A 22,460-nucleotide genomic window follows, 5' to 3' on the forward strand; every position below is an offset into this window, starting at 1 on the left:
AGGTGAGATTGAGGTCCTGAGGGGGTAAGGGCCCTCTATTTAGGGGGAGAGTCAACATCCGTCCCCCAGGTGGCAGCTGGGGGTTGGATGAGGTCAACCTGAACCCTCTGGGTCCCCCGCACCTGAGACAGAATCGACCCAGGTGGCAGCTGGGGGCTGAACTGTCCCGGAGGCGGAGGCGCTGGCGCTAGCAGTTTCTGGCTTGGCAGTGGAGGGAGACGGTGTGGCAGAGGTCTCTTCCCCCTCTGGAAGTACCATCTCACGACCCCAAGAACACCAGCTGGGGGGGAAATCTGAGGACTTTGATGCAAAGAGATGCATCTTCCTTGATACTTTAAGTGCCGTTTCAACAGCAGGGGGCAGGCCCCCCTGAGACCATCAGGCACAATAGTCATATTGAATAGGGCATTTACAGAATCAGCCCCCCGCTCCTTTTGCTTGTTCCCTGATGCCGTCCGGTTTTCCAGGTTGTTTGAACAGACTTGAGCTGACCCCTGATGCCACAGGAATCTTTCTGGGGCCCAGGGCTGCCGAAAACACGGAAACATGGCAGAGAGAATCGGCCAGGACTGATACCAACTTCCCCCTGCCTCAGCTTTTAAGTTCAGAGGATAGCAAGGAATACCACCTTCTTCGCTGGCCGCAAATAACAGCTCATATGGGATCCTGGTCGGACATTAAGGGTGGGAGGAATTTTTTCTTTTTTGTTGTTTGCTTCAGTTTTTTAGGGATAGTTTATGGTAAGTGTTATTGTGTTATGGTCACACTTAAGTTCTATCAGTCTATAGTTAGGTGTTTAATTGTTGTTTTTGTTTAGTTAAGTGGTCCCCCACCTTTGAATGTATGTTACATGGTAGCTTTGTTTAGTCTGCGAGTTGTTTTGAGGTTTAATTTAAATTAGTTAATTAGTTAGTTAGTTAGTTAGTTAGTTAAAAGGTTGTCAAATAATGTAATAGTCCTGTAGATAACTACCTGATGTCTAGTCGGCCCATCTTATTTGATTATTTTGTGTGTACTGAGCTGTTGATATTATAAGTAGAATAGTAAGCTGGGAAAGAATAACATCAATGCTATCAAAGGAGGCAAGCGTGGGGCTTGGAATTACTACCGTGGAGGGGCGAGGGAGGTATGGTGGTGGGGGCAGACTCTATAGGCAAAGGGGTTTGAGATATGGATAGTCTCGTTCCCCTTCCAATCTGTGCCCCATCCCGAGGGACGAAGGTAGGGTGAGCAAGGATTACTCACCTCCATCACTGGTGCTGTGCAATGACAGGTCTATAGGCAATGAAACTGCCACCCTGCAAGATTTATTTACCTCACAGGGGGTTGACCTGGCCTGTGTGATGGACACCTAGGTGCACGAAGGGGAAACAGTTGCCTTACGAAGGATGGCACCCCCAGATTTCTCTGTCCTCCACCAGTCGTGGACGGGGGCGGGCGGGCAGAATTGTTAATCTGGGAAGATTGTTCTTTCAGGGCTCTGCCATCACCATCGATCTCCGGCACTGAATGTGTCAGCCTGGTGTGGGGTGCAGAGGAGAGCTTGGCTATCTGGCTGGTGTACTGGCCACCTAGTGTACCAGCAGCCACCCTGTCAGACCTGCTGGAGGTGATGACCGGCTGGGCCTTGGAGTTCCCCAACCTACTGGTATTCGGGTACTTCAATGTCCATGCTGATGCCGCCCACTCCTCACAGGCTCTGGATCTGGTGTCTTCCATGGCAACACTAGGGCTCTCCCAGTTTGTTTTGGGCCCCACACATCAAGCAGGCCACACGCTGGATTTGATCTTTGGTGTGATCATGTCCCCCTCGATGGGGGTGCCATGGTCTGACTTCCCACCCCACCCTGCTTAGATGGCAAGCCTATTTGGGCTCACCTGTGGATCCTGATGGATCCTGATGGATTCCGTCAGGCCTTGTGGGACCCTGCTCCCCCGGCGACTCATTGACTGAGCTTGGCTCATTGACCTGGCTCTTGGTGGCCATCAATGAGATCACACCTAGGCGCCCTCTGTGACCCTGCAGAAACCAGGGCCCCTAGTTTACCAAGGAGCGCCGGAAAATGAAGCAGGACCTCACTAGAGCAAGTATAGCACAGTGCCCATGACAGAGCCACAAGAACATCTTATAGGGCGTTTATGAAGACGTATGAGATGGCAGTGAAGGCTGTCTTACTTCTCAGCCTCCATTGCATCCGCTAGCTCTCACCTGGCGCAACTTTTTAGTATAATTAGGTCTCTAATGTCCCTAGAGGGACAGTCAAATTTAAATATGAATCAGACTGTGATTCATAGCTGTGAGGCATTTGCAAGCTTCTTTGCGGAGAAGGTCCTGTCTCTCCACCGTGACCTCCCTGCCAATTTGGATACAATAACGGAACTGGAGGCCTCTCAGCTGTACCCAGGTCCAGTATTGGACAGCTTTGACTGGACCCTCCCAGCAGAGGTGGACAGACTACTCCGTGCTGGAAAGCCCACCACTTGTCGTCTTGACCCGTGCCCGCGCCGCGGGATCACATTCACCCAATGCTATACCAGCTGCATTGGTTCCCAGTAGAGTACAGGATCAGGTTTAAGGTGCTGGTTTTAACCTTTAAAGCCCTATACGGCCTAGGACCCTCGTACCTATGGGACCTCCTCTCCTCGTATGTCCACGGAGGACCTTACGGTCTGCAAATAACAACACCCTGAAGATTCCGGGAGATCCCAGGGAGATTAGACTGGCCTCAACCAAAGCCAGTTTCGGCCATGACCATGGCCTGGTGGAACACTCTCTCACAAGAGACCAGGGCCCTGGGAGATGTGACATCCTTCTGCAGAATGGCTTTGCCTTAATCTCACTAAGCATTTACAAAAATGTTCGTAGAAACATTACAAAGAGTGTGCTGGATCAAGCCAATGGCCTATCCTCTTCTCACAGTGGCAAAGCCAATGCCTCTGGGAAACCCTCAAGCATGATTCAAGAGCACAATAACACTCTCCCTCCCTGTGGTTTCCGGCAACTGGTATTCAGAAGTAGAGCCATCATGGCTAGCAGCCATGAATTTGTCCAATCCTCTTAAAGCCATCCGAGTTGGTGGCCATCACTGCCTTCTAGGGCAGAGTTTACTGTGTGCTGTGTGAAGAAGGATTTTCTTTTATGTGGCCCAAATATGGAAGGAAAACTTTTCTATGTCCGCCATTTCTCCAGGCCATGCATAATTCCATAACCTTCCATCATGGCGCCTCTTAGTCGCCTTTCCTCGAAACTTAAAAGTTTCCAAACGATGCAACCTTTCTTCATAAGAGAGTCGCTCCATCCCCTTGATCATTTGGGTTGCCCTTTTCTGAACCTTCTCTCCAACTCTGAAATATCCTATTTGAGGTGGGTGGGTGGCCGCTTACAGCCCATACTCTCCTCAGCCTCCCTTTGCCTGGCTGCAGTATAAACATCACATAGTGCCGTTTCATGGGCCCTCTAGGAATCGTAGCTGAAGGGAGGTGGACACTGTTACGAGTTGTGATTCTTTCATTGTTGGGGGTTAGACTGGATGGCCCTTTGGGTTCCTTCCAACTCTACCATTCCATGATTCTACACCAAGGTTTTTTAAGACTATGAGGAAGATAACATCAGCCACCATGGAAAGGGTCAAGCAAGCTAAGTGCCAAGATACCTGCATCCAGAACATTTTGCCTGCTCTTCCAAAGCAGCACACACACACAGACACCCCTTATGCATGCTTTTGAAAAGCACAAATGGCTGGCAAAAGTGTGTGCACTTATACAGGGGTTATCTGGGATCTACCTAAGTCATAAACCAAAATGGGAGCTACTTACTTTCTTCCTGCTTTGTGATGGGACTGTGGTAGATCTAAATAAAAGCAAAAGTAAATTAAAAAGATGGCAAACACGTTGATCCTTGAAGAATCAAATTGACTGAAAGACAGGACATAAGACAGTATAATCACCTCTTGCACAGGGGACATGTTCCAGAGATGGTGCACATAAGCAAAAACACATACGCTTGAACTGCCCCCTTGGAACAGCCCCTGCATGAGCATCTTTACCTTTCCGGAGTCAGGCACTAGGCAAGCCTTGGCCCCACTAAGCAAACAAGGCAAGAGCTCAAAAGCTCTCTGTCTTTATTACTAGCTTCTGGGAGGCTCCCGTAAGATTTCACAGTGCCATCCGAGTTCTCGCAACAGCATCCCAGAGCCCAGTAAGAAAGGCACAGAGCTTAAAAGGGGAAACCCGGTGCAAAAGGAGCTTTAAAGCTCTCTATCTTATGTGCAATTTATTTGTGAGGTTTCAACTGGCTGGCTTTCAACTGTGTAAGGTTGAAATTGCACAAGTCAATCATGTGCAACGTACTGCAATATAAAAAATTCACACGCTATTTGCAAAGTTCTCCCAAGAGCTGCTGATGTGGACACTGCATAAAAGCCATGGGGAGTTGCCTCTACTTCCCAGCTGGTGTCGTTTCCTACAGCCGCCTTCCCATCTCCATGACGGCAGAGGTTTTAATAACTTAGGGTTCAGGGTTTTGTATCTGGTCACATGCAGGCTATTCCAGGGAAGCTAAACAAACCGAGGAACAATCCCCACAGGGAGTGGACTTTTTCCAGATTGCAGGGAAACAAAATGCTCACATGGTTAGGGCAGGGGTGGCTATCCTGTGGCGTGGCCCTCCCAATACTGCTGGACTGCAGCTCCCATAATCTCTTGCCAGTGGTGACCATGCTATGTGCGGCTGAAGGGGGGGGTCAAAGGTTATCCACCCCTGAAGTAGGAGGAGGTGAAATTGCAAGGAACTGAGACTATCAAAAACTCACAACACTTTTACTTTTAAAAAATCCTTTAACATTATAAAATAAAATCCTTTTTTAAAAAATAAACATTCTGCAAATCATTCAGACTGCAGCTTTATTAATGCCAAGTTTATGGAAGTGCACATTTATCATAAGAATATAAGGAGAGCCCTGCTGGATGAGGCCACTGGCCCATCTAGTCCAGCATCCTGTTCTCACAGGAGCCAACAAAATGCTTCAATAGGAAACCCACAAGCAGGACCTGGGTGCAAGAGCACACTCCTCCCCCCCATCCTGTGGCTTCCAAAAACTGGTATTCAGAAATGGAGGGAGAGAATAGCCACCACAGTTAGTAGCCATCAATAGCCGTCTCCTACATGCATTTGTCTAATGACAACACTTTTAAAGCCATCCAGATTGGTGGCCATCACTATCTCCTGCAGGAAGGAGTTCCACAGTTTAACTATGCGCTGCGCAACTAAGGACCCTTTTCTATGCCGTGAATCTTTCAACATTCACCTTCACTGGATGTCCATGAGTTCTATAAGAGATGGAGAAAGATTTTTTTCTATCCCCTTTCTCCATCCCAGGCCTAGCTTTATTAACTCCAATCATGTCGCCACACTCAGCCTCTTTCTCCTGCAACGTCAAATGTAATGGAGAAATGAACAATTCAAGAGGCTATCCCTAAAAACTTTGCCAAATTCGAGTTTGAACGTTTTTAAAGGCTGCCCCTGGGAATGGTCAAACACGTTTGAAAGTTTTGAAAAGGGAGAGTCATTATTTCGCTTTTTGAAACCAGCTAAAAGGCTTCTCACAGAAACAACATTACTTAAAAAACATAATGCAAGTTAACTTAAAAAGGGGCGGTGGGGAATAGCTAAGCTGTGGCCCTCCGGAGTTTGTTGCAGTCCACCTCCCAGCAGTCAGCACAACCAGTTGTCAGAGGTGGCCCAACATCTGGATTACATCCCCACCCCTGTGGCAGTGGAAACTCCATCAAAACACACAACTGGGGGCAGCATTTTTAATACTTACTGGCTCTTTCCCATCCATGGCCTCCATCCAGAGCCGTCGATTTGCTTCTGAAGGGGCTTGCAAGGTGATGGGCCCAGGTCTGCAAGAGATTGAACAAGAGTAAAAGCAAAGAAAGTTTTTCTCTCCATAAAGCAACAAGACTGAATCCAAAATTACAGTGCTTAATCTTTCTCCAGGCAACTTGCACCAAGGACTTTGCACATGCTTTTAATACAAGTGTCTGCTCTGCACTTCAATGAAAAATTTGGAGATGGAAAATAAACGCATACAAAAAACAGGTTGTGCAGGATGCAAAGAGCAGGAAGCAGCTTCTTTTTTCTAGTAGCTGGAAAAGCTTGAGTGGCAGCATAATTAACTTATGCAATCACAGAATTGCGGAGTTGGAAGGTACCTCCAAGGGTCATCTAGGCCCACCCCTTGCAATGAAGAACCACAGCTAAATACAATGTTGTCAGAACTGGAATTTGTCAGCAAGTTTGACCCTATTCGTTTAGCTTTTCTAACTTGTAGCTGGTGTCAAGTGAGTGTAGCTGGCGGTCTTCTTGGCACTGTTTGGCAACCACCTGGAGTTTTATTAGTTATTGTTTTGAATTCTTGCAATAAGCCTGGCTGCGTTTGTTTACTTGTTTTGAATAGATTTGCAGTATTTTTTTTTCCCATTTGTATTTTTTCAGGTGCCTCGGGTTGTTGTTTTGGCAAGATGAAGCAGGATATTCATTTAAATACACAAGCACCACCAATTCTGTTCTGTTACTAGTGATTGCTGACATAGTCACTATGCTTATTCAGCTTTGCACAGATTGAACCAATCACATTTCGTGGACTTTTTGGGCAATACATATTTATATTGCAAATATTTCACCAACTTCATGCAACTGAGGAAGTGAGTTGCTGTTCTTTAATAAACTGGACAGCTCTGAATACTAGCAAAATGCTTTTCTTCTTTCCCTGGCTGGATATGGAATGGGGGGAAATACTCTCTGCGCTAAGGGACATCCAACATTCTGGGAATCTGTAGAAATGTTTGCCAATAGAAGTAAAGTTACAAGGAACCAGGCAGAGGGCCTTCTTGTTGGCCGTACCCACCCTGTGGAACGCCCTCCCATCAGATGTCAAATAAATAAACATCTATCTGACTTTTATAAGACACCTGAAAGCAGCCCTGTATAGGGAAGTTTTTAATGTTTGATGTCTTACTGTGTTTTAATTTGTTGGAAGCTGCCCAGAGTGGCTGGGGCAACTCAGTCAGATTTCAATTTCAATTTCAGCCTGTTCTGTTCATGTCAGAGACAGGATCAAGCCAACTCAATAAATATTGTAATTTATTTATTTAGGGACGCGGGTGGCGCTGTGGGTAAAACCTCAGTGCCTAGGACTTGCCGATCGTATGGTCGGCGGTTCGAATCCCCGCGGCGGGGTGAAGGAAATGCAAACTTAAAGAGTTGAAAACCTGCCAGGAGTTTGGATTACCTTTCCAGCGTCTCAATGTCAAAACAAAATCTCTTGTCTATGGAGTCTGTCTTCCTCCTCACACAGGACTTCAGCATCAGGTGTAAGGTGCCCTGAGAAGAGAATTTACAGAAAGCAAGAGAGAGAGGGGGAGAGAGAGAATAGTTGATCTCACTTTTAAGATCCCAGGCTTACAGGGGAAAGCAAATCAATCCATGCAAATGGGAAGAACTCTCAGGAGTGACAGCAAGGCTGGCATTGAAATGAAGCTGAGTCAGAAGGCAAGGAGAACAGGTGGTCATCTGTAAGTGTTTATACGGAAGCAACAAAAAGGAGCACCCCAAATCAGCACCACTTTGCATGCTGAGCTTCTAAATGTCTACACTGGTTGCCAGTTTGCTTCTGGGCCCAAACCCAGGTGCTCATGTTGATGTTTAAGGTCTTAAATGACTCAGCCGTGAAATACCTGAAAGGCGACCTCCTTCCCTACAGACCTTTTCGTGTGCCGAGATTGACAGAGGGAACCCTTTTGGTAGCTCCCCCACCCTCAGAGGGGGTGACAGCTCAGGGGAAGAGGGCCTTCTCTGTGGCAGCCCCTAAGAGAGCTGCACCGGGCTCCTTCACTAAACAGCTCTTGGAGAATGCTGGAGATGTGCCACTTCGCCCTGAGCTATCGGCACTTGAGAAGTGTACTTTTAGTACCCACTCGTTTTTATAAACTGTTTTAAACTGTTTTAATACAGTCATGTTTAATACACCCTGTGTCCCAAATGCATCATTGCGCCTAGAGGCTAATCTTCCCTCGGTAGAATTACAGATCCGGCGCAGGACACTTAACTATTGGCTTCACCTAAACTCAAATCCCCCTGGTCTAATATTCTTAGTGCTGTAAGATTGTCACAAGGGCGCCTGGACTAAAATTGTCTATCAAAAACTTCACTCTTGTGGTCTATCACCACAACAGTTAGTCACTTTGGGTTTTAGTAAAGCAAACAGTCTAATTTGTCAGCGCCTAAACGATATCGAGCGTCAGAACAACTTGGCCACAATAAGGAAATTTCGCCCATGGTAAGACAATTTTCCACCTTCCCATTTCGACTCTCTGGCACCCTATCTGCATAACCTAGCAATTCTAAAATATAGACATACTTTTACTCTCACAAGATTAAATGTATTGCCCTCGACTGTACTTGAGAGACAATTCCAACAGGTTCCACATGAAAAATGCTTATGTCCCTGTGGAGATGGCAGTACAGTGGTGCCTCGCAAGACGAATGCCTTGCACGACGAAAAACTCGCTAGACGAAAGAGTTTTTCGTTTTTTGAGTTGCTTTGCAAGACGAATTTCCCTATGGGCTTGCTTCGCAAGACGAAAACGTCTTGCAAGTTTGTTTCCTTTTTCAAAAACCGTTAATACCCAGGGTGCATTGCTTGAAGAGGTGCAGTTGCGACTTCACAAGACGAAAAATTCGCAAGACGAAAAAACTCGCAGAACGAATTAATTTCGTCTTGCGAGGCACCACTGTACTGAATTGGTGGCGCATGTCCTTCTGGCTTACACTCTTTATAAAGACTTGAGGAATGAGATTATCACCCCTCTTTTATTGTTCATTCCGGGTCACCCAGCCACTGCCAGTGTCTTTTCTCTTGGCAGATCAAGATGAGCAGGTGACAGCAAAAGGTTATAAGGTTTTTAGCTAAGGAAATTAGAATAATATCCGCTATTGACTCAAAACCCTTAACTGTATTTTCTATAGCTGACTTCTTATTTCTATTCTTTCTCATTTTATCTCATTCTATTCTATCTCATATTGTTGTTTTATTGATATGGGCGATGGCTGATGCAAATAAAGGTTCATTCATTCATTCAATACAGTTGTACCTTGGTTTTCAAACAGCTTAGTTCTTGAACATTTTGGCTCCCGAAGGCCACAAACTCAAAAGTGAGTATTCCAGTTTGCGAACTATTTTTGGAAGCCAAACATCCAAAGGGACCTCCACAGCTTCCAAATGGCTGCAGGAGCTTCATGCAGCCAGTCAGAAGCCGCACTTTGGTTTCTGAACATTTTGGAAGTCGGACAGACTTCTGGAATGGATTCCATTCAACTTCCAAGGTATGACTGTACTGTGTTTTAATGTTGTAATCCACCCCGGGACCTTAAGGTGAAAGTTGGCTAATAAATTAATAATAATACATGCAACATGTCAAAAGGTCGGATGCAGAAATTTGCAGTGGTGTGCAGAAACCACAAGCTGCAATTACCACCAGAGAGTTAGTTTTAAATGCTTCCCAAAGCATTATGTAGGATTTCACTTACTTGCTTTGACCCTGGCTTCTGCTCCATGTGTGTCATCCGGAACACCTTTGCCTCTTTCTCGTACTGGCAGTAGTATTTGACCCATGAGATGCCCAGGGCCCCTGCATCAAAGTCCAGAATTGAACAAATTTAACAGAAGCTGCCCAAGGTACATCTCTTACTTGCATGCAATATCTGGTGTAAAAAAGAGAGAGAGCTTTTAAATAGGGCTTGTTCCAGCAGGACAACTTGGGAATGGGCACAAGGAAATAGTGCATGGGATAGGAGACCCTGCACTTAAGAGCATAAGAAGAGCCTGCTGGATCAGGCCAATGACCCACCTACTCCAAAATCTTGTCCTCACAGATAGACTGCCCCTGGGCCTGGAGGTTCCAGAACAGCACTAGAAGAGCCCTACTGGAGCAGGCCAACAGCCCATCTTGTCTAGCATCCATCATTTTGCTTGTCCTTTTCTGAACCTAGCACCATTCAAAGGGACATGCTATCCAACAGCACACAGAGCAGCCATCCCACTGTTCAACCTCAGTGAGGTTAATCCTTGGTCATCCCCTTGACAGTAAGCAAACCACCTGGCATTCTTCTTCCCTGCCTTTGATAGCAGGCAAAGACGCCTGTAAAGATTTGAGGAAAGGGAACTAATATTCCAAGCTGTTAAAACAGATGCATTCCCTCCACACAGCAAAGTCGTAGCAGATTCTGCCAGTTCCGCCCCATAATTGTTCTGAGAGTGCAGGAGCCCTTTAGCTCCATTCTGAGAAGAAAGTCTGATTAGAGATCTGGAAGTCCAAATCTTGGTGGAAGAACAAGGTTCTGTGCAGAAAACTTTTTTAAAAGCTTCCAGTACGACTGCATCTCATGCAGTATTTGGCTCCAGGGGTTCTGTTTATACATAAAAATTGTGTATTGCCAAACCTCTGGAGTCACCCCATGGCTAGCGGAGACAGGGAGAAACAGAGAGAATCCCCTATACTTCCAGCAGACCTTGCCCCCCAGCAAAGTAGAGAGCTTGAAAGCTCTTTTCACACTATGTAATCCAAAGGGACCCAGCACAAAAGGGCTTCTAAGCTCTCTCTCTCTTGCTTGAGGGGCAAGGCCTGCTCAGCGCATTGGCTCTGGAAGGCCAAGGATGCTCACGTGAGATCTCGAGGGAACTCAAGTAGCCCTACAAGATCTTATGAGTGTATCCAAGGTCTCATGATGAGTATCCCACCACCTGCAGAAAGGCAGAGAACTTAAAAGCTCTTTCCAGACCAGGTAACCCCAAGCAAGCCTGGCATATAATGAACTTTTATGCTCTCTACCTTGCTTAGGATTTAACTTGTGCAATTTCAACTAGCCTGCCTTCAATTTTATTAAAAAAAACCAAACCATTAGTGTTTTCTCCACTTTAAGAACTAGTTGAAATCTATGTTAAGAGGTCCAGTAGAGTCCCTCCTGACTTCTGACTCTTCAAGCCTGTGATGTGCTACCAATCCATCACTGGCTGGAAGGGAGATGAGTGATGAGCAGAAGCTATTTCTGAAATTTTGCAGGCTGGCAGTGAAGAGGAAATATGGCCTTGAAAAATGTGGAAAACATTTCTGGCATAGTGGAATCTCAAATGTCCAGAGCTGAGTCCGGCAGAGGTTGATTCTGGAAGCCTCCCTTATAGAACGAAAGAGCTGGAAGGGCCCAAAGGGTATCATCTAGTCCAACCCCCTGAAATGAATCATTGCTAAAAAGATACCTGGACAGATGGTCAGCCAACCTCTACTTAAAAACCTCCAATGAAGTAGTCTGCCCACCTTCCAATGTCACCAAATCATAGAATTGGAAGGTGCTCCCAAGGGTCAACTAGTCCAGTCCCCTGAAATACAGGAACCACAGCAAATCCCTCATAGGAGCCCCTTGGCAGACACTTACATTTTTCTTGCGAATACAGGTAGCCTTCTATGGTCGGCTTCCCAGGGAGCTTGCAAGTGAGAGGAGCTTCCTTCATTCTCTTCTTGAGGTCTTCCAACTCTTCCCGTGTGCTGCTGAAGTGATTTCTGGTCTGTAAAAGCAATGGGGGAAGAAGAAGACTACTTAGTTTGGACATAACAGCATGAAAGCAAAAGCTTAAGAATCTGACATTCAGCTAAAGTGCCTGTGCCAGTCTTTGGGAACTTGCTGTCTTCTGGACGGATTGGACTACAATGCATGCTGCCTGGGGCTGAAGAGAGTTGTAGCTCAAACCATCTCTTCAAAAATAATAGACTGAGGGCTGCCTTGCAAGATGAGAACAAAAAGTCCCTCAAGTGCAGCCCTCTGCATCAAAAAAACAGCTAACAGAAAGTGGACGGCAGCAGTATGTAGAGGCAAACAGTACAGTTGCAACTTATGAGCATTTAACTTCCACAATTTCAACCTTGCGCTACTAGGTTGAAATTGCGCAAATTAAATGCACACAAACTGTAAGCTCTCTGCCTTGCTTACCAGATGAGGCCTGGTCGGGGCACCAGCACCAGAAAGGTAAATATGTTTGTGCATGGGCAGTTCTAAGGGGATGGTTTTTCCGTATACGCAAAACCCTTGGAACGGAACCCCTGCACACAATTCAGTCATGCTCTGCTGCTTCTGAAGAGAGAAGTTCCATTGAACATATTGTTGTACGGGATGGGATTTGATTACTCTGAGTAAATTTGAAGGGTCTCTGCTCCACCTTTGCCCACAGAGCTCTTCCCCAATGAATGGGGGAAAGGCTGTGAACATTCTCCCTGCTTGCATCTACCCAAGCATAGCCACAGGTTTTCCCTGGAGTTCCTGGACTGCAAGCACTGGGCCAGATGATCCTTTGGATAGAGGTGGAAAAGGCTCCCGTTTCTCAAAGGCACCAGATTGCTGGTGCCCAAGTCATTCCAGCAGTCACTAAACAGCAAGAATACACAGGTCTCTTGGTTGCCAGAAATAAGTGTGGACAAACAACTCTCTGCTGAAAAGATAGGTGGGAAGGCAACTACTCAGATGATGGCCTCTGTTAGCAACAAAGCAGCCACATGGGGAATCAAGTTGCCTTGCAAAAAGAATGGAAGAACAAACACAATTTGCAATGCAGCGGATTCCTGGTCAAAGTGGACCCTGGGAAAGACTGCAAGTCCGTAATCCATAAACTAGTGGGAAGTTCATAAAATTATGCATGGCCTTGAAGAAGTGGATAGAGAACCCCCCTTCCCTGCCCCAAAAACATTAGAACCTGTGGACATCCAATGAAACTGAATGCAGGAAGATTCAAGAAATACTTATGCACGTGGTTAAACTATGGAACTACCTCCCTCGGGAGACAGTGATGGTCACCAAACTACATGACTTTAAAAGAGGCCTAGATAAATTCATGGAAGAGGAGGAAGCTATCAAAGGCTACTAGCCACAATGGCTACGCTCTGCCTTTGCAGTTGGAGGCAGCAATGCTTCTGAATGCTGGTTGCTAGAAACCTAGGGAGGGGAGAAGGCTCTTGTGCTCGGGTCCTGTTTGCAGATTTTGCACAGGCAACAGTTCAGCCACTATGTGAAGAGGATGCTGGCCTAGACGGGCCATTGGCCTGATCCAGCAGGCTCTTCATATGTTCTTACAAGACATATGGCACTGCACACCAAACAAGCATTTCCGCAGTAGGAGTGAAGGAGGAAGAAAGACAGGATGGCGGGAAGCAAACTCACATTCTGCAGACTGAGCTGAAGCTGTTGCTTATATGGCAGGAAATCCTGCGTCAATTCCACAGTCAGGTTGTTGTAGGTGAAGAGGCTATGGAGGAAAGCCAAGACCTGTGGTGAACAAAAGAGGCAACATTTTCTAAGTTAAAGAGCAGATCTGTGCATCCAGAATCACAGTGCGTAAAAATCCTCCCGGCCTGCTGACTCTATTTTGACAGTTGGACAAGAAAGGCTTAAACATTGGACACATCTCCTTTTCTGGAGAAGCATCTGCTACATATTCTGGAAAACGGTTTGTCTGTCTTCTGTCGGTCTGGACACCTCTCAAGGTAAGTTATGGGGCAGATGGCAGGCACAGTTTTGAATCAAGATAGACTGACACATGACCTTGGCATGACTTTGCCTGTTTTCTGGCACAGGTTCAGCCTATCGTAACCAAACTCAGCAAGAGGATTCTCAATGTAGGGACAGCCATTTTTGTCAACATTTGACAGCAGGTGCCATCTTGAAACTAGATGGTGGATCAAAAGGTAATTTTAGGATGACTTCACACCATTTTCAGCACGACAGGGCCAAACTCACAAATTACACTATCCATTTGAAAGTCAAATATTTTTGGTTTCTATTCTGCTTTTGGAATTCCCCGCTAGTGCCTGCTATAAAAGATTCCAGAATGGCTTTGGGCATGATGCAGAATCAGGAACAACGAATGCTTCTCCTAGTTATGCTCCCATACCTGGATTTGAGAGTCTCTTGCCCTGGCTTCTGGGAAACACGGAATATCTCCAGGTGTTGGGTGAAATGAGGGAGTTAATGAAGGGAAGGGTGACCGGGAGGTGAGGGTCACACAACATCTATTCTCAACGTACCTGTGGTTACTCTGTGCTAAAACGGAGCCAAGGAGCACTGGGTTCTGCAGCCTTTATATATAAAAGCTGAGCATGTGCAAGTCTTATTTTATTTATTTATTTATTCATTTATTTATATGTCCATTCATTCATTTCATGAAATTTATACACAGCACGACTAAAAAGAAACCTCAAAGCTCTTTGCAAGGAAAATAAAATTCAGTAACTCAAACACTCAGAAGATAAACTCAGCAACACACTAAAAACAGATTAAAACAGACATCCACATTCTACATGTCTGGACAGGCTTGCCTAAAGATAACATTTTCTATCAGGCACCAGAAAAAATGAAGTGAAGGCACCTGCCTGATGTCAATAGGCAGGGAGTTCCAGAGTGTAGGTGCTGTCCCATTAAAATATTTGAGTTCTTACAAATGCAGAATGGGGATTATGTGTCACCTGAAACAGTGCCAGTTCTGCAGATCAAGGGGGTGCATATGGAGAAAGGCAATATTGCAGGTAAGCTGGTCACAAGTTGTTACGGGTGTTTTATACTAATACTAACACATTGAGCCTGATCCAGTAGCAAACTGGCAACCAGTGCATCATTTTTTATTGTTTATTACGGTTTTGCAAGCCACAGACAACATCAAGAGAGGCAGTAAGACATCAAATGCCACCCCTGTCCAATGGAGATTAAGTTTCTGTAGTATGTGACACAGGCTTCAGTGCCAAATGCAATCTGGAGGGAAACAAAGGTTGCAGGGGTGTTCACTTACAGGCTCCACAATACTAAACTTCTTGCTCTCCTGCACTTCTTGGATCTGATAGACGTATTCCAGGGAAGATTCAAAGAAAACGTGCCGCTCTTTATCCACCTGCATGTCAGCCTAGGTGAGAAACAGAATGGGGATGTTAATACAACAGCAGCACGGCTACCTTTACATGTCCTTACAAAGTGTGGTTCTCAAGTGCTGAAAACCTCTTCACCTACCTCTTGCAAATGGGATTCTTTTTTCTTTGAAGATAAATTCAAATGGCGATCCAACATGGAGTAAAACCTCTCTCCGTCCTTCTCAAATTTCTTTTTCCGTTCCTAGAAATGGAGGAGATGCAAAACCATTGTGTTGTGAGCAACTGTTAAGTACTATTTTTAAGGAACAGATGTCAGGGGTTTCCAGCCTGACCCTAAAAGGCACTCTCCACTGGCTCTGCAAAATTTTAGCAGTGAAGGAAAGGCGCTCTGCATTTGCACAGAGGAATCATTCTTATTAAGGACATGATTCCACATGATTCCAAGCTTGATTTTTTAAAAAAAAAGTCTCAGAAGCAAGCACTGGTTACAATATTTCTAACATTTGAACACTTAGAGTTCATCCAGACAGCTCAGAATGGCCATGTTTTAACTTTCCAACCACCCTGTAGGGAAGTAAGAAAGACTGGAAGACTGTGACTTGGCTCATCCCAAAGAATTCTGGGAGTTGTGGTTTGTTATGGGTGCTGAAAGTTGTTAGGAGACCTCCTTTTCCTTCCCCACAGAACTACAGTTCCCAGAGTTCCTGTGAAGAGGGATTGACTGCTAAACCACTCTGGGAATTGTAGTCCTGTGGGGAAGGAATAGAGGGCCTCCTCAGAACTCTCAGCACCACCATTGCCCCCTGACCATGTACGGAGATATACCGATACTGAGAATGCATGTGCTGAGAATTATCCCTGCAACTATTATGCGGGGAATTCTCTGGGAGCAATTTTGGGGTCCATAAAAGGGGTCTGTGACTATTATGTGGTGGTGACTAGTATGTGGTGAAATACAGTAAGCGGTTTATATGCAGGGAGTTGGACTGGAGGACCCTTGGGGTCCATTCCAATTCTACAGTTCTATGATTCCATGAGACTTCTATTCTCCTCCCAGCGCTACAAACTCTAGTTTCCTCTGAAGAGGAACCAATCATTAAACTACTCTATAATTGTTGTAGCCACCTATTTTTCCTCCAACGCTACAATTCTCAGTACTTCCTGTGACTGTTAAACCACTCTGGGAGTTGTAGCTCTGTGAGAGGATTGGGTGGGGCTCGTAACAATTCCCAGCCCCCTTAACAAGGCTGTAGCTCCCAGAATTCGTTGGTGGGAGCCATGACTGTTCGAAGTGGTATCCTAGCACTTTAAATGTATGGTGTGGCCTTGGCGTTCATAAGGAAGAACTTTCTGGATAGGGGAAGGTGAGATGGAGGACTACAAGACTGAAAGCTACCTGCCTCTATAAGCAGCTACATAGCATCATGGCGAGGAGTTTTCCACCACACCATTCACCCAGAGATGCTAGCTTTCTACATGGAGAGGTTTCCCTTTTTCCCTGAGGAAGCATTCAGCTATCTTATCATCTCCCAACTGCACTTGTTGAAGGGGTATCATCCTGGAGAAGTTACTCCTCTTTGTGCAAATGGAGCCTTATCTAGGCACACACAAGAGCCAGCTGCGCTAGCGACAAATGGCTTTTAGTAAACTTCACTGCAAAAAAAATTTAAAAATGGGGAGATATAAAGGAGTCTAGGAGGCCATCTGCTCCATTGCATTTTCAGGCAGCCGGCCTCTTTCTAAGAAATAGAAAACAGCTTTTCTATTAAAGAGAAAGTTCATCGCCCATTCTAGATCCAATATGGCTTTTGGAACAGCTGCAATATGCTGGCAGCCTGGGACGTGCTGCCAGATGGATTTCATCTTATACACAAACCAAGCCCTTGGACTTACGCCACCCGAGACCCACTGAAAATCACTGGGACTAAGCTGCCTTAAGGATACTTAAAGCGGTTGGTGGAGATTCCTGCATTGCTGGAGGTTGAAGCAGATGTTCCTTTCCAACTCTGCAGTTCTATGATTCTAGGGTTGTGTGTAGGGTTGTATGTGCAGAACTGATACCTTCCTCCAACCATTTTTAGAGAGCGTATTTTCTCCCACTGGGAAACTTGCCAGTGGTTATATAAGCATTACTGAGTGCCCAGAGTTGGTGTTAACACACCCAGAGCCACCTGGAATTTGTTATATATATTTTTGCATGGTTGGGATAAGACCATGCCAGCTTGAGCTGCTGGGAGCTGGGGGGCCAACAATACCTGGAGAGCATCATGTTGGCCAATGCTGCTCCACCTCAACCAATGCACACACAAAGGGTTTATTGAAGGGTTTATCTGCAACAGTGCTTCCCCAAGTGGGAGGTAGCACACCCTGGGGGGCAATGGGATTACCTATGAGGTGCTGAGGCAAGGGGGTTGCAGGGGACACTGGAGATGTAAATGACTATCAGACTTTGAAAAGCCAGTATCAGTTTTGTTGAATCAATTAAGCTAAGCAATTGATTGGATTTTGAGTAAATGTGCAGCTAATTGTTACATTGTGGAACTTTATTGTGTTACTGTCTTCCTTGGTGGGTCATGCAAACCGTTATTACAGACAATGCTTGTATAAGGGTAGGGTAGAAGGGTACCATGGAACCATGGCAGCACGGGCATGAAAAAGTTTGGGAACCACCACTGCAATTTTTGGAAGCTCTTTCTGATTTCTAGCCCAGCCACAAGGAGGAGCACTTTACAAGTAGTTCGAGACAGAAAGGGCCAATGGAGAAACATCTGCGCACAGCAGGAGGTAGTTTGTGTCTGTAAAGGAGTCAGGGAACAGCCTCAGAACCTCCTACGAGAAACAGATGCTCAAAAACATGCAGCAATTCACCTATAGTGGGAGCACTCATGGGTCTCATAATTTTGGAATGAGGTGTATCAAGAAATCTCTAAAATAATTAAATGCATTATTGTGGCTTCACCGCAATTCTCTTTATTGAACATACGGGATGGAGAAGTGGGAAATGTGTGCTCTAAGGAACTTCTGACTTGGATGTTGGCTGGGGCTAGAATTTCAATAGCCCAGCTATGGAAAAACTCTAGGAGACTTTAACTTTTCTTTGTGGTATGAAAGAACATGGACCTCAGTTCCAGCAGAGAAGATAACGCCCGAGGTGCAGATTCCCAGGTGGAAAACTAAGAACGTTTATTTGCAGTCTGGTGGAACTTCATTATGCAGTACCATGTTGGGCAAAATGATTCCTGCATTGCAGGGGGGTGGCTAGACTCAAGGAGGATAACTGAGCCGTCCCACGAGTGGGGCTAGGTGTTCTGTTCTCTGTATGGAGGTGTGGGCTTGAATCCCACTGCTGACACATCTGTTTTAGGGGGAAGAGCCATAGCACAGTGGTAGAGCATCTGCCTTCCATGTAGAAGGTCCCAGGTTCAATCCCCACCACCTCCTGTGAGATACACCCTGTCTGAAATCCTGGAAAGCAACTGCTGCCCTCAGAGTAGATGGACCAGTGGTCTGACTTGGTATAGCTTCCTATGTTCCTATGTTTCAATTAAGACAAACTAAATTTGTTGCCGCCCATGTGCTATGGAATTTGGTTTTTTTAAAAAAAAACGATGCAATGAATGCTCTGCAAGAAGTTGGTGCTGTTAATTTGCACTACTGCAATATTCACTACATTCTTTTTTAACATGACTCCCACATGAGGAACGGTTGCTGCATTTGAGAGGTTTCAGCTCAGAGAAAAAGTGAAGAAGAGGGGACATGACAGAAGTTTATAAAATTATGCAATGGCACACAGAAAGTGAGTAGAGGAAAGTTTTTTCCCTGTCCCAAAACACTAGAATTCACGGACATCCAGGGAAGATTCAGGACACAGAAAAGGGAGTCCTTATTCATGCAGCACATAGTTTTAACTATGGAACTCTATGCCACAGGAGGTAGTGATGGCCACCAAACTACATGGCTTCAAAAGAGGAATAGGCAAATTAATGGAGGAGGAGAGGGCTATGGATGGCTACTAGCCAGGATGGATATGCTCTGCCTCCACAGTTGGAGGCATTAATGCTTCTCGATATCAGCTGCTGGAAACCACAGATGGGGAGGGGGCTTGTGCTTGGATCCTGCTTGCATTGGGGCATCTGACTGGCATCTGACTGGCAACTGTGACAGTAGGTTGTTGCACTAGATGGGCCACTGGCCTGATCTGGTGAGGCTCTCCTTACGTTCTTAGGGGCAAATGAGTGTGGTCACACTCACTTCCCTGTTTGTGAACACCCACCCAAAGAGAAGCTACAACAGCCTTAGCATTATTTCCACTATGGCAGTTTGTTTTAAACTTTTGAAGTCTGGAAACAGAGACAAGGAAGGAGGCGAAGTGTCAAGCGTTATTGTCTGCAACTTAAAATGTCAATGACTCCAGATGGGCTGGGCTGAATCCAAGCTTGTGTGTTCGCCAAGAAGTCTCCATTTCAAGCACTGGTCCACAGCCAATTACTTTAGCCTGCTGACTAATGGGGAACTTTGACTTTTTGGTACTGGACAAAGCGAACTTTTACACTCTATGAGAGACTGCTTTACGGAGGGGACGGGGAAGAGAGTGCTTTGACCCTGCTTGCATTTTCTGTAATAAAGTTTTAATGATGAATTTAGAATGGTTTTCCATCTTCATTACACCAGCAGACAACTGCATTTGAACAATGGCTCTTGGCCCATGGTTTGCAAAACAGGTGGTAATGCCCCTTCAGGAGGGTCAGGGGAGATCACTTAGCCAGGTGCTAAGAGGCAAAAGGGTGGGGGAGGAGTGCTGGATATGTAAATGACCATCAGAATTAGAAAAGCTGGTATCATTGGATCAAGAGCATTAGTTTTGCTCTAATTCATTAAATTCAATAGTTTTAACTGGATTTTGAAGCAAGGTACAATTAATTTCCATTGTGTTATTATCTTCTTTAGTGGGTCATGCAAATGCTTTTTATAAGGTAGGGTAGCACTGGGGGCATGTTTATGGAACTGGGGGGCAGAGGAGCTTGAATTTTTTTGGGAACCACTGCCCTAGTCTTTGCCACCTGGAACATAGGAATCTGCCTTATGCTGAGTCAGACCATGAGTTCATTTGGCTCAGCACTGTGCACTGACTGGCAGAAGCTCTCCAGGGTTCCAGACAGGAAGTGCCTCTCAGCACTTCCTGGAGATACCTTTTGGGTCACTTCCAGGTTTGGCGCCCTGCACGCATGATCACCTGTCAATTAGACATGTGTAAATCAGGAGTTGGCTGTATACCTGGTTTTTTTTAATTCTGCTGGTTTTATCTGTATTCAGCAGATAAACATATTACACTATTCTATGTAAATATCCCACGTCATATTTTTATGTAAATGTTTTTATGTAAATACTTTATGCAACAAGTTTTTCTTTTATTTTCCCTTTTTTCTTTAGCGCTCTATAAATTGCTAAATATATAAATATACAAATAAGTTCCTAAGTAAAAATTGAAGGGGGCAGGGGGAATTAACTTACTTTGGTGAATCCAATTTGCTCCTTGCGGAAGTTTTCCAGTGGTTTGATCAGTAAATCACTAGCATTTTGCACCTGTAGATAAAAGTAAGAAAGCAAGGCAACATATAATTAATGAACTTTTATTTATTGCATTTCAATCCCCATTTTTTTCTCTCCAAAGAGCTCAAGGTGGTGTACATGGTTCTCCCCCTCCTCATTCACAACAACCCCGTGAGGTAGGTTAGGTGAGAGGTGGTGACTGGGCCCCAGTCACACCCAGTGAGCTTCAAGGCTGAGTGAGAATTTGGATTCAATCTGAATGCACCCACTTTGACTATAGCCCTTAAGTGTAATTATGCCAATGGAGGAACAAAGGGTGGCCTATACTCACCATCATCGATCTTTCAAGTTCCACCTCTTGAAGCAGCTCTGAAAACTCCTTAAAGGATTCGGCTACGAATGAATGAAAATGAGTTACTTGGGACTGACTCTCAGGGGTTGCAAATTATGTACTGCAACAGCACACAGATCGGTTTTATTTATTTTAGTTGTATATGCCACACACCCACACACCCCAAATAACACTAGAACTCACAGACATCCAATGAAGCTGAATGTTGGGAGATTCAGGACGGATAAAAGAAAATGACTCCTTCATGCAGGGCATAGTTAGACTGTGGAACTCCCTCCCACAGGAGGCAGTGATGGCCACCAATCAGGATAGCTTTAAGAGGGTTGAACAAATTTAGGGAGGGGGATGCTGTGGATGGCTGGGCTTTGCCTCCGCGGTTGGTGGCAACAATACTTCTGAATACCAGTTGCTGGAAGCCACAGGAGGGGAAAGGGCTCTTGTGCTCAGGTTCTGCTCCTGTGATTCCCACTGGAGCATTTATTCAGCCACTGTGGGAACAAGATGCTGGACTAAATGGCCCATTGGCCTGATCCAGCAGGCTCTTGCTATGTTCTTATGCCAAGGATTTCTTAACTGAACTACGATAGTGGCCTGACCAGAAATGACAGATCCTTCAATCTCTCTTGCATGCTGCAACAATGAGCCAAAAGGTTTGATCAGTTGGAACTAACATCCTGTAGCAACAAGAATGCCTTGAAGGAGATGGGGATGGAAGTCTACTACCTCAAGTACAGAGGCAAGTAAGTGGCCTTTGCCATTATTTATGTCCCCATGCCTGTCATACATCACAAGGCTGAAACAAAGATAAGACAGTAGAATCTTCATGGCTTTTCAGGATCGTCCCTGTGTTCCTGCTCTTCCTCTGACTCATCTTAGCAAGACACTATCTGCCTGTTTCCTATCATTTCCAGAGTTTTCCAAGAGTGCTAAGACTTTCCAGCTCGTTTGATCAGAGCCCTCAGCTTCTCATATCACCGTAGCAGCAGTTTCCAGTCTCCAAAACCGCTGGTGGAACAGCAGCAGTTAAGAGGCAGATAATTCCCCAAATGGCTTTTAAAGCAAACAGTGCAGGGGTGCCCGCCCCCCCCCCAAAAAAAATTAGCTTGGTTTTCATTAACCCAGCTTTTTTGCCAATTGCACAAATTCTTGCTTGTCTTTAAAAGAGGACTGGACAAATTCATGGAGAAGGAGTGGGCTATTGAGAGCTACTAGCCATGAAGGCTATGCTCTGCCTCCGCAGTTAGAGGCGGCGATGCTTCTAAATACCACTTGTTGGAAACCACCCAAGGATGCGATGAAGTGTCCTAAATCCAGGAATGTTATCAATAACGGACTTCCCAGGAACTTCATGATTAGTGTGTCAGCATTTTCAAGCAGCAACACATACACACACACACACACACACACACACACACACACACGAGGAAGCACTTACCAATGTTAATCTCATCATCTGTCAGGGTGTCCCCAATAAAGTCAAACTGAAACGACTGGAGAGTCTGGGAGAATTTCTGTACAGCCAAGGAGTAATCTAGGAAAGATGGAAAGGTTGCAGAGATAAGTATGAAAAACTGGCAATTAAAATCTGTAGAAG

The 22,460-nt window shown here is 45.4% G+C and overlaps 1 protein-coding gene across 3 annotated transcripts in view; it reads right to left on the reverse strand.

Moving 5' to 3' along the window:
• The window catches only part of OPHN1 (oligophrenin 1), a 130,597-nt gene that overhangs the window by 71,777 nt on the left and 36,360 nt on the right, over positions 1-22,460 (reverse strand). For all 3 annotated transcript variants that reach the window (XM_080989790.1, XM_080989792.1, XM_080989791.1), the window contains 11 exons: positions 22,302-22,397; positions 20,846-20,907; positions 20,476-20,547; positions 15,104-15,205; positions 14,889-14,999; positions 13,268-13,372; positions 11,495-11,624; positions 9,593-9,693; positions 7,296-7,387; positions 5,826-5,904; positions 3,817-3,850 (listed from right to left, as the gene is read on the reverse strand). In XM_080989790.1, coding sequence (XP_080845916.1) covers positions 3,817-3,850; positions 5,826-5,904; positions 7,296-7,387; positions 9,593-9,693; positions 11,495-11,624; positions 13,268-13,372; positions 14,889-14,999; positions 15,104-15,205; positions 20,476-20,547; positions 20,846-20,907; positions 22,302-22,397 — 984 coding nt within the window. The remainder of the gene's footprint in view (positions 1-3,816; positions 3,851-5,825; positions 5,905-7,295; positions 7,388-9,592; positions 9,694-11,494; positions 11,625-13,267; positions 13,373-14,888; positions 15,000-15,103; positions 15,206-20,475; positions 20,548-20,845; positions 20,908-22,301; positions 22,398-22,460) is intronic.

The sequence above is a fragment of the Podarcis pityusensis genome (assembly GCF_964106645.2).
Source record: "Podarcis pityusensis genome assembly, chromosome: Z".
Lineage (NCBI taxonomy): Eukaryota > Metazoa > Chordata > Lepidosauria > Squamata > Lacertidae > Podarcis > Podarcis pityusensis.